The 12614-nt window shown below is 37.9% G+C and overlaps 1 protein-coding gene across 1 annotated transcript; it reads right to left on the bottom strand.

Moving 5' to 3' along the window:
* Positions 1 to 5887: 5887 nt before the first annotated feature.
* Positions 5888 to 9788, bottom strand: sult2st3 (sulfotransferase family 2, cytosolic sulfotransferase 3). The gene is made up of 6 exons (XM_079836849.1): positions 9595 to 9788; positions 8969 to 9177; positions 7307 to 7433; positions 6437 to 6531; positions 6176 to 6356; positions 5888 to 6060 (listed from the first exon to the last, which is right to left on the bottom strand). Exons 1-6 carry the CDS (start codon positions 9731 to 9733, stop codon positions 5945 to 5947), a joined length of 867 nt encoding a protein of 288 aa, XP_079692975.1. The 5' UTR covers positions 9734 to 9788; the 3' UTR covers positions 5888 to 5944.
* Between the last annotated feature and the right edge of the window lie 2826 nt (positions 9789 to 12614).

A 12614-nucleotide genomic window follows, 5' to 3' on the forward strand; every position in this document is an offset into this window, starting at 1 on the left:
ATGCCTTTAGCCTTTTGTGTAAACCTTTGGCCTCAACTGTATACTAATAAGCCACTGGGATATGAGAGGATATTTACTCAACTTATAAACATGACCTTTAGCTGTCTTTAACATAAGAGACTGCTTTCACTGAGTGGACTGGCTATTGATCATGAGGTCTGTGTTGGCCTGCGATGGTCTGTGATGTCTTTACCCTTCAGAAGTCTGAATCTGAATGCACTGCATGATGATGCAACCTTCTAATAAACCACATACAATACATATGGGACATTATAGATAGCACAGAGCAGCGCCCTCTTATCCCTAAATTACATAATACAAAGGCATTCTCAGCTGAAGGGAATATTTGCACATAGCACCAACTTATTGTGCCTCAGTCGGTTCAAAGTTAAAACTGAATATTGCTTACTGTACAGCTGGCAAATACTTGTCCTTGTGAGTATACTGTGTTTATACTGATAAACTGGTGAAAGTCCTCTGTGCTGGTACTGTGGACTCGCATTAGCCTTTATTTAAAGAAAGAGCTAAATGGACAAAAACAAGGCCCACAATGCAATGTACTGGTTTCTTCAGAGGCCACCCACGTGGCCAGGCATCTCAGAATAGCAAAGAAAAATAAACTTAATTGGAGAATTAAGAAACTACAGCACTATGACACATGCTGACCCAGATAACAACACACAAAAACAACAGCCCTGAAATAACACTCAGACAATTTCTCTGTGCTTTTTGTTTTCAAATTGGCAACTGCAGCATGTTTTTGTTATTATTATTATAATAACAAAAAGTTATCATACAAGTTTGTGTAGGTTTGATAAGCCTAAAAAAAGTTTTGGTTTAACTTTAGCCCTCTGATGCATGCACAAATACAAAAATGTCCTCTTTAGTGTTTTCAAAATTATGTATTTTTGAGGGAATGCATTTCTGTTCAGTGGATGTAAATATTCATGAGGAGCATCATAATTTTTTTGAATGTTTTATTGTATTGAGAAACACAATGACTGCATCTGAAATTGCATAGCCTACTCTTTATTTTGAAGTAATTACTTTGTGAGAGCTAAAAAAAAGTATGTTCTATAGTATGAATGAGTGTATGAATGAAATCCAGACAAAGGTGAGAGCAGGGCACAACCTAACGTAGGGTTAGTTATAACACACATGGTTTAACACTTTCCACACATGCCAGGATGACGAAACTCAGTGTATTTACTAGTTGCCATATCAACATAATTTAGAGGATTTTTTTGTCAATATTAAAAGATCTTTGGAAGATATCACCGAACAATTATTTAACCATAGCAAAAGTACATTTCTTACTGAAGTTAATTTTTCATCTCTGTTTTTTTGTGTTATGCTCTGGGACCACTTTTGGGGATTTCCGCCTGAATTTGGCCTACCCAAATTGAAAAGCTTCCCATACCCACAAACATTGGTCTAATTACACAATTTTGAAGTTACATAAAACACTGCTAAAAGTGATAAACATGCAAGTATATATGTTGTCTGAGCTGTAACAATTTTGAAAGTGTGTGCTCTAGCACCCTGCAGACAGTTTGGGCTGTTTCCACTAGATTCCAGAAAACACTGGAAAAAAGAATGTTGTCTGTATCATGCTGTATGCAATATTTATTCAAATGGTGAAGGGAGGAATATATTTCATTTTTTTGCAAAAATTGCATTTTATGCATGTTGTAACACTGCGTTACAATGAGCCCCTATTAGAATTATGCTAATCTATTCTATACTTTAATGAATTCTATTGAGAAACCATGAGAAAACAGTGAATAAAGAGAGTCAATGTTCAGAAATTATTATTATAATGTTTTGAATTATGCTGTATAGCTGTGTTTTGCAGTGTGTTTGTTGTCAAACTCTATTTTTAATGATCAAAAACTGCCATTATTTTATATGAAAAAGATCAGATAACATTTTAAGCTGTCATATGGTCATGTTACAATGTTCCCATCACATGTTACAATGTTCCTCACCTATGGGGCATGTTGCCAATTTTCACTTACATTCTTTTGGGGTAAATCAAGAAAAAGTACACACCGTATTAATGAAACAAGACCAAATAATTGTACTAGACATGTGAAATTAATGTGGGAAAAAATAAATACTCTGAACCACAAGTGAATTTACACATACTAGACATGTTTTTTTTTCTCACATACTATTTTCTGCTTATTATATAGGGAAATATGTGATTGCGGATGAAGTCAAAATACACTATATTGCCAAAAGTTTTGGGACGTCTGCCTTTACATGCATATGATGAACTTTAATGGCATCCCATTCTTAATCAATTGAGTTGGCACACCCTTTGCAGCTATAACAACAGCTTTAACTCTTCTGGGAAGGCTTTCCACAAGTGTGTTTATGGGAGTTTTTGACCATTCTTCTAGAAGCGCATTTGTGAGGTCAGGCACTGATGTTGGATGAGAACACAGTCTCCGCTCTGATTCATCCCAAAGGTGTAGGCCAGTCAAGTTCCTCCACACCAAACTCGCTCATCCATGTCTTTATGGACCTTGCTTTGTGCACAGTCATGTTGGAACAGGAAGGGGCCATCCCCAAACTGTTCCAACAAAGTTGGGAGCATGAAATTGTCCAAAATGTCTTGGTATGCTGAAGCATTAAGAGTTCCTAAGGGGCCAAGCCCAACCCCTGAAAAACAACCCCACACCATAATCCCCCCTCCACCAAACTTTACACTCTGCACAATGCAGTCAGGCAAGTATCGTTCTCCTGGCAACCGTTAAACCGAGACTCGTCCATCGGATTACCAGACCGAGAAGCGTGAATCGTCACTCCAGAGAACACACGTCTCCACTGCTCTAGAGTCCAGTGGCCAGTGCTTTACACCACTGCATCCAACGCTTTGCATTGCACTTGGTGATGTAAACTGACAAATTGGACAACATAGACGAATGTTTAAAGCAGCTACAATACAGTTTTGATTTGTGTCTATATAATGTATTTCTGGCCACTATAACTTTCCATACTTCCATTTGTGTTATTTGACAGTTTTGATGACTTCACTATTATTCTAAAATATAGTATAAAGTATAATAGGTGAGAACAAACAAATCTGACTGGATGTAAATGTTCTGAAGGAGACTGTGATGTGCTTTTCAAGTAACCCTTCAGCCATGGATGAGAACAGAATGACAGAATCAAAGGAAATAAATTCCTTTGCAAGATTGATTTAAATGAGCACTGCCAGTTTATGTCAGACGGCCCTGCCTTTCTTTATCTCTCTACGTCCCTGGAGCGTCGACACTAGTCCAAATAAAAGCTGACCCTTTGTTCACGAGAGAGACGCTGTCATCCACACCCATGGACACCCACCATGCCATGTTCGGTCTTCCAGGAACAATCTATGAGGAGACACTTTGATATCCGTCTGTTCTAGTGTCCATCCTGTCCGTATGATGTAAGCTGATCTTTTATCTGTGTTCAATGCACATGCGCACCGCAGCGGCCGCCGTTACGCCAGCTGTCTAGCGCAGACAATACGTGAGGATGTATGGTTCCTCTGCCCAATCAGGAAGCAACAATGTCATCGTGCTTGCTTATATGCCTGAAAAATGCCATCAACACGCCTGGACGATGCCTACGCTCACACGTGTGTCCCGCCCAAAGTGCCCCAATTACAGGAAATCACAGGAAGTTCATTAGCGTTATCGGTAAAGAGGGAGGCTGCAGCTGACCCCAGCACAGTCACGTACGGCAGAGGCCCTGGGGTGAAATGCCCTCAGAGGAGAAGACGTACGCTTTGCCCGTTTCACATACACTGGTCAGCACGTACACAACAATGCAAGTGCAAACGTGAGCGCTTTCACATATGTCAATGCCAGTGTACATGCACCGACAACCAATCACCACAAGCTTCATTTGAATATTCTGAAACTGAATCAAATGAATGTGTTTGTTTACATTGAGGACATTTCTTTGAAAGTGAAACTATTGTGGCACAAAGCAGCTCAATCTCTGGAGATGGTGACTGAAAAATAAAGCAATAAACCAGGTTGCAATAAAATGATAACAGCCTTGAGTGGATAATTGCTTTATTATAGATCAACAGAGATCTTGCTTGTAATTTGTCTGTCCTACAGGTAAATGCAGCTATTTAACGAAGGCAAAGAAATCTCTTTAACAGAAGTACAGTTAATTGTGCCACTTTTGTTTTCATATGCATTAAACCACATAGAAGTTCATATAAGCTTTTTATACTTTATATTTGATACTTAGATTAGCTGAAGTGATAAATACAGTCCTTCTCACAAGATAAATCTCATCATTTTGCAGCAATATATAGATAGGTAGTTGACAAATAAGCAGTAAGAATGCGTTTCTTTTTTGTTGTTGAAAAAATACATACTATTATGTAGTGTGAAGTGATGTTTGAGAAAATACAAGGTGTCACTAACTTTGTCAATTCTTTCACTGTTTTTTGAAAATTTTTACTGAAATGTGTCGTATGGTGTGTCAGAAAGAATTGAGAATATAGGGGTGTCGCACCAAAGGACACAGAAATATAAAATTTTATAGTGAAAAAGTTAAATATTTGAACAATTCTGAGACACAATCTTACCATGTGCACCTCATGGGCTTCACAGTAACATGACCTTGAAGGGGGTCCTTCAACTAATTAAACTTGTCAGTGGAATTGCCCGATTTAAAAACAGGATATGGTGTCACACCGGAGGACATGGTTTTCATGTTTCTACACTTTTAGAAATATTTGGATGAGAAAAAAATGATTGTCATACACTTGTAACATTTGAATGCTTTTGTTTTTAATTTATGAAAGTTGTAATTTATTGAACCATGCTTGAGGCAGCCACATCAGACAATTATGAACTCAAAAATGTAAAAAATCTAAAGAGACAAAGCAGTTTTTATATCAACAGGTCCATGGAAGACAAATAAATGTTTAACCATTTACTGTATTTTAAATTATGACAATACGAATTATATAAATTTTTATCTTGTGACAGTGAAAATGCCATGTCACGTCAATAACCCAAATGCAACTTACATACCACTGTGTCAGAAGTACATTAATAAGTCAAGAGGTTGATTTTACTGCTTTTATTTTATATACATTAAACCACATAATATAGTTAATTATAATATAGTAATATATATATAATTATAATATATATATATATATATATATATTATATGTATATATAATATATATATTATATATATATGTAAAAAATAATATATATTATATATACATATTATATATATTTTTTATATATATATAATATATATTATATATACATATTATATATATATATATATATATATATATATATATATATATATATATATATATATATATATATATATATATATATATATATATATATATATATATATATATATATATATATATATATATATATAAAACCTTTGAACGGTATAGTGTATATATGCTTTTTGATTGTGAATTATTATGTGAAGGTGTATGGAAACATTTCTTATGTTTTCTGCAAAACCAACAGGAAATGGATGTTGGGATACTCAGGTGATTTCACTGTAATAGATAAATCTCATTATTTTGCAGCAATACAGGGATTAAATGTGAATGCAACTAATTACACACCACTGTTGTGTTAGTGCTTGGAATTTCACCCAGTGACACAAAGCAATGCAAACAGATGCCAGGATGTTGCATCCTCGCCGTTATGTTGTAAAAACTGACACTGGCTAACCGCCTTACGCTTTAACATCTTATCTTAAGCAATCCCAACAGACCTTCAGGACGTTGCTGCAATAACTCTTTCACGCTGTGCTGCCTGATGGGGAATGAAACCTTAAGCTCAAATAAACACATTAACACAACATAGAAATTAAGTCAAGTAAACGATCACACAATGCAACTATGACTATTTATTTGTGCACCGAGATGCCATTACAAGAGATTCGCTCATTCCTCATCCCACGGGAATCTGATGTTACTTCCTTTCATTTCCTCCTGAATTACAGCTGTGAATTTGGCATCATGGTCAGGGCTGAAGTGATTTTTCCAGTCTCCGGCGATACCTTTAAATAAGCAGAACGGTTTCATTCAAAAACATAAATGGATGAACCAACTGAACATGCATGTTTATTATCAAAAAAGCTTTAAAATGCATCAGTGCTGTTTAAATGTGTGTACCTTTTCTAAGGAAGTTTGACTTCTTCTTGTCCAAAACGGCATCTGGCACCAGAGAGTAGTTTGACATATTATTTGTTTTCATATTTTTGAAAGTGCCGTTATTGACCACACGATCTAGGGCGTCTGCGCTGAGCTCCCGACCGAGAAAGTGCAGAATCCTTCCCAGGACTTCACAGAGGTCCTTCAATTACAAAGAACAAGAATTGCACGTTACTCATTCTCTCTGATACCTGAGGGAGTAATGCTTTCCCTTCACTTTACCTGAAGCATTTCTTCATAGGTGATGTACAGAATTCTGTCCTTGAGCTCTGGGCTTCGCCAGCTTTTCACATGGTCGGTCCACTTCCCGAAAAGAACTGTGCAAGCAATTGCAAATCAATTATTGCAACATACTCCATTCATTCATACTGTTTGATGAATGATTATTGTAAAATACATTCATAAATATGCTTCAATAGTGATTTTAAAGCAGGTAGAAAAAGACCCCCAGTAAAATCAATATATCAAAACACACCATTGTTCAAGAATTAGTCAATAATTATCAGAAAAAAATACAATATATAAGCAAAGCAACCTGCCACATTAATACTGAATGATTATAATATAGCTCATCCAATAAGAATTGAGAATTGAAGCCATCTATTTTATAAAAATACAGTACTATTCAAAAGTGATTTTAAAGAAATAAATACTTTTATTCAGTAAGGATGCATTGGATTGATCAAAAGTGACAGTAAATAATATGTTTACAGTTTTGTTCTTTTGAACTTTCTATTAAATCAAATAATCCTGAAAAACAAATCAAGATTGAAATAATAATTAGAAATGTTTCTTGAGCAGCAAATCAGCACATTAGAATGATTTCTGAAGGATCATGTGACACTGAAGACTGGAGTAATGATGCTGAAAATTCAGCTTTGAAATCACAGGAATAAATTACCTTATAAATAGAAAACAGTTATTTGAAATAGTAATAATATTATCACAATATTGCTGTTTTTACTGTGTTTTTAATTAAATAAATGCAGCATTGGTGAATGACTTCTTCATAAGAGACTGCTTTCAAAAAAATTTTTTTTTAAATTCACAAGCTCAAACTTTTGAACGTTCGTGTATATTTGAATTTCTCACCATTTCCTGACAGGAACTTGTCAGTGAATTCTTCCAATGTTCCAGGGTCTTCAAGGAAACTCGCCATTTTATGAAAGTGGAAAGATGAGACTAGAACATCTTTAGGATTCCGAGCAACGTAGATGACCTGAAGATGATAGAAAAGATATCATGATTGGACACATGCAACTGATTGGCTGGCCAGACAAGTTTCTGGATATGAAATCTCCTAAAACATACACTTTTCAAAAATGCAAGAATATTACCACTCATTTCTTATGATACAGTAATGTATTAAGAATTATACAGTGAAACGAATGCAGGCAAGGCATTTGTGTCATAACACAAGCAATTACTGTAAACTTGAACAATATCACACTGTGGAATAATTCATTTACATTTTCAAGCACTGAAAGCACAAAGCTTTTTAATGGTAGTGAATCTGATTCCTAACTCTGATTGTATTCGTCATCCTCATATACACCTAGGATGGCTTGAGGGTGAGTAACTCCTGGGGTAATTTTCATTTTTGGGTGAACTATCCGGGATAGTTTTAGACTTTTGCCTCAAACTCCTAAATTACTGCTTATTAATAGTTAGTAAGAAAGTTTTTGTAGCGTTTAAGTTTAGGCATTGGGTAGGATTAAGGGATGTAGAGATAAGGGATAAGGTGATGCAGAATAAGGCATTAATATGAGCTAATAAACAGCCAATATCCTAGTAATATGCATGCTAATAAGCAACTAGTTAAAGGGATAGTTCACCCAAAAACGTGTTTTTTTATGTTTATCTGCTTGATGCCCCCAGGGCATCCAAATTGTAGGTGTCTTTGTTTCTTCAGTAGAACACAAATGAAGATTTTTAACTCCAACCGTTGCAGTGTGATAGTCGTATAATGCATGTCAATGGGGATATTTTAGAGTATGAGAGCAATGAGTGTAAAAACACATAGACATACGAATCCTTATTAAACCATGCGGCTCGCGGCGACACATTGATGTCTTAAGACACAAAGCGATCTATTTCTGAGAGAAACCGAACAGTATTTATGTTATTTTTTTACCTCTTATTAGACGAATGTCATCTAGTATTCCCTCCCAGCGCCATAACTTCTGGCGAATAAGGTCAAAATACTGGCGCGATCAAAGCAATATATACGTAGATGCCTCATTCGACCGATCCGCGCAGGCACTAATGAGGCATCTATGTATATATCTATGATTGCACTGGCATTTTGTATGTATTTTGACCTTATTCGCCGGAAGTGATGCCGCGGAAATACATTTTTAAATATGGATATTTTTCTTACACAAACGCATCGATTCGCTTCAGAAGACCTTTGTTAACACACCGGAGCCGTGTGGAGCACGTTATTTGACGGACAGATGCATTTTTTATGGACTTCAAAAACAGAGCAATATACATATATATATAGTCATATACACCTCGGATGACTTGAGGGTGAGTAAATCATGGGCTAATTTTCATTTTTGGGTGAACTATCCCTTTAAAAGCGAGAATTAAACCCAAAGTGTTACCATTTTTTTTCTTCTTCTCATTAGTATGTCAGAAGTAAAACATTGACTATTCATTAAAACCAGTATCATCATAAAGCAAAACTCTATATAAAAATAAAAACTCTATAGAGGCACTTAGATTTGACTGTCCTGCTGTTTTCTGTACCTTGGCCTTGGACTTGAAAAAGGAGGAAGGCATCAAATGGCCAGGCATGTGGGAGGCGATGGCTCGCGGTGAAGGGAGTTTATCCAGGAGCATTGGAGCTCGAGTTTCCTCCAGCCATGGAACCCTGTCCCAGTTGGGGACGGTTTGCACTGAGGTCAGGTCTCCTCCATTCAGGAGCGGAGGAAGAAGTTCCTGCATCCATGTGGTACCTGAAAAACACAGGCAGGGATCAACGAGGATGCACTGATCGCCTTCAAGCATGTGACGTTTACACTCGCATTTGATTTAGAATACAGAACAATGAACACATTCTTAAAGCATCTCTGCGTAACAGTTGCACAAGAGAATGCATTAGCCTTAAGTTCGGTATTTAAATCTTAATGATTGACAGTCTGAGGAGGATCAGAATGCAGATACTTAACCAAAGCAACTGACATTGCATTCAAAGGACACAGTTTATCAAACACACAACTGCCCTTTCTGGTTTCTGCATTGTTTAACTGCTGCACAATGTGATTCGTTTTCCAAACTGTGACACACCGATATGTTCATCAAGCAAAGAAAATGTGATATTTTGCACTAGATTAGGACTGTTCTGTGTTGCTGGATGAACAAAGTGATCTTACCGGATTTTGGATAGGTAACAACAAAGGTATCGTCATCTTTGACTTGGAAATTCTGGAGGTAGTTGAGACTTTCATCTGAATGAGCAATCTTAGGCAGCATGAGACCATGGTAAAGCAGATACAAATCGTTGTCCGCCATCCTCTGCTGACCGAACTTTGGAAAACAAGGATGTTTTGTTCACCGTGTTCTGTGTGAATTCACTTGAGTTTGAAAGGGAGGAGAGAGAGTGTGAATGAGAGAGGGAGAGAGAGAGAAGAGAGAGAGAGAGAGAGAGAGAGAGAGAGAGAGAGAGAGAGAGAGAGAGAGAGAGAGAGAGTGACGTTTGACGGTGAGAGCATTCATTAACCCAACAGGGAGCCGTATATTTGCTGCTGACATTCACAGGAGAGTTTGGGGGAAAGGTTACTTGGGTCCAAGTACACTTACAAAGGGGGATTTAATGCAAAACACTGAAAGGAACAAAGATGGCTGCAAAGTCTTCTATAAGGAAAGAAAGAACAAGCAAACAAAAGAGACCATGGTACACGCAATCAAATCGTAATATACTTTATGATAACTATATGCATAGGAATTTGTATTATAGGCTACTTCAGGGAAATACATTGTATTTAAAAAATATATATTATCCCATGAAAAATCATGAGATTTTTTTTTTAATGGGGGAGAAAGTGCAACAGTTCAGAAGAGAGCAAGAAAAGGAATGTGAGAAATAGAGTTCAGTAGAAAAAAGTATGAAAGTTCAGAAGTTAGACTGAAAACTGAAGACTTTAAAAGAAAACGAATAAAGTATGTAACAAAACATATGCTTCATAGAATTTGAAGGATGACAACTTTGAAAGACCGTTTGAAAGAAAAAATGTCTAAATAAAAAGAGTTTGAAAGAAAGGTCAGGAGGTTTAGGAGCAAGCTGAAAAGCTGCCCTGCTAGATGAACGCATATGACCCTAGAGAGAGAGTTTGATAGTTTATCAGCAGTTTGTGAGTCAGCAGTCTCATAAAGAGTCTCTACCGCACAGGTAATGTAATACATGTGAGAGAGTGGCCCGTAATCCAAGAGTGAAACTACAGTGGGAGTTCAATTCTTTTCTCAAATCGTGCTCAGATGTGCTTATGGAGAATGAAAACACTGCTCCTTGATTTTAAGTCGACGGAACTGGTTTGTTACTACATGATTGTTATCGTGCAGGTATACTAACTTGCTAGATAATCGATAAGAAGGCCCCGCCCACTTATGTGGAAAACAAGTTTAAGTTACCATAGCAAACTTTCTATGCAGGCAAAATAAAGAGAATGCACACGTTTAGATCATCTTATCAACTTGTTGATGATTGTACTGTGCAGGGCACGACAATAAGGACTACCCGATGGCCCGGGGCAGGCGTGAAAGACACTTGGGCCAGTTGATGGAACTGTCACTTGCGGGATCATTGTCACAGAAGTTGATCATTTGTGCATTTTTAAGCCGTGCCAATTTAAATATTCAAGCGCAAGTAACTTTACGTTTGAATATTAAACAATGCTCAAAAAGTTGCCCTGTGTATCATCACCTGAACAGTATATTGGAGCCGTGTGGCTCTTAAAGTGACAGCAGCCTAATATTCCTGCTGCTGTCTGTTTTTAATGTTAAAGGGTTAGTTCACCCAAAAATGAAAATTCTGTCATTAATTACTCACCCTCATGTCGTTGGACACCCGTAAGACCTCCGTTCATATTCGGAACACAAATGAAGATATTTTAGTTGAAAGCTGATGGCTGAGAAAGGCTTCAGATAGGCCTCCATTGGCATTCAGTACATTGACACTTCCAAGACCCATAAAAGGCACTCAAAACGTCGTTACAAAGTCCATCTCACCACAGTGACTCTACAATAATTTTACGATGGGACGACAATAGTTTTTGTACGCAAAAAAAAAATCAAAATTACACCTTTATCCAACTTGTTCTCGACTTCCGTGTGTGCCTCCACGACGCATGCGCGAGAATATGACGCAGATCCGGCGTTCGGACATATGACCCAGAAGCGATTTGTTTACGAGCAGAGGAAGACGCGCGTGTCTAAGCTGTTGGATTCTACATTGATCGTGCTTTAGGTCTCGGCGTAGTGCTCAAAATGGGGCTTAAGTGTGTATTTCATGGATTCCCGAACGCCGGCGCTACGTCATATTATCGCGCAAAACGCCAGGCGTAAAAGCGTCATTTTTAAAAAAACGCCTCGGGTTCGTTTTTTTATTTTGACGCGGCGCGTAAAAAACTGGCCGACCAATGAGATCGGCGCTTTTGTTCACGTGCCTGGAGCTGCTGAAGTGACAGTAAAACACGACTTGGTGGCGCTCAAGCACAAAACGCTCTTGCCGAGCACACATTGATACGACGAAGAAGTAGTAAGTAGACAAAGAAGAAGATGAACTGCTAATGCTGCTTGCCAGTTAGCAAAAAGTGTGTGAATGGTTTTGTCCATATACATAATATGTCTATGGTTTTGGCAAGCACGTAAATACGGTCTCTCTTCTCCTTCTGTGTGACAAGCGAGTGTCAGAGGCTTAAAGTGCCGCAGCACCATCTTGTGTACCGGGAGCGCATCTACTGAATGTGCACGTTCACTCGGCGCAGCGCCAGTGAAAATCGCTTGGGTGTGAACACTCAAGACGCGCCGAAAAACGGCACGAATAAACGCTGGCGTTAAGCGCGCGCGATATTCGTCCCGCTGTGTACAGGCCTTTAAGGCCTGTTCACACCGGGACGATTTTCGCACGCGTTTATCGCCGACGTTTAACGCCTCGGGACTAAACAATGGGCGCCAATGTGAGTATTCACACCGACGTGCAAAACGCCAGGCGTAAAAGCGTCATTTTAAAAAAAACGCCTCGGGTTCGTTTTTTTATTTTGACGCGGCGCGTAAAAAACTGTCCGACCAATGAGATCGGCGCTTTTGTTCACGTGCCTGGAGCTGCTGAAGTGACAGTAAAACACGACTTGGTGGCGCTCAAGCACAAAACGCTCTTGCCGAGCACACATTGATA

This window comes from Gobio gobio, assembly GCF_949357685.1.
Source record: "Gobio gobio genome assembly, chromosome: 15".
Taxonomy (NCBI): Eukaryota; Metazoa; Chordata; class Actinopteri; order Cypriniformes; family Gobionidae; genus Gobio; species Gobio gobio.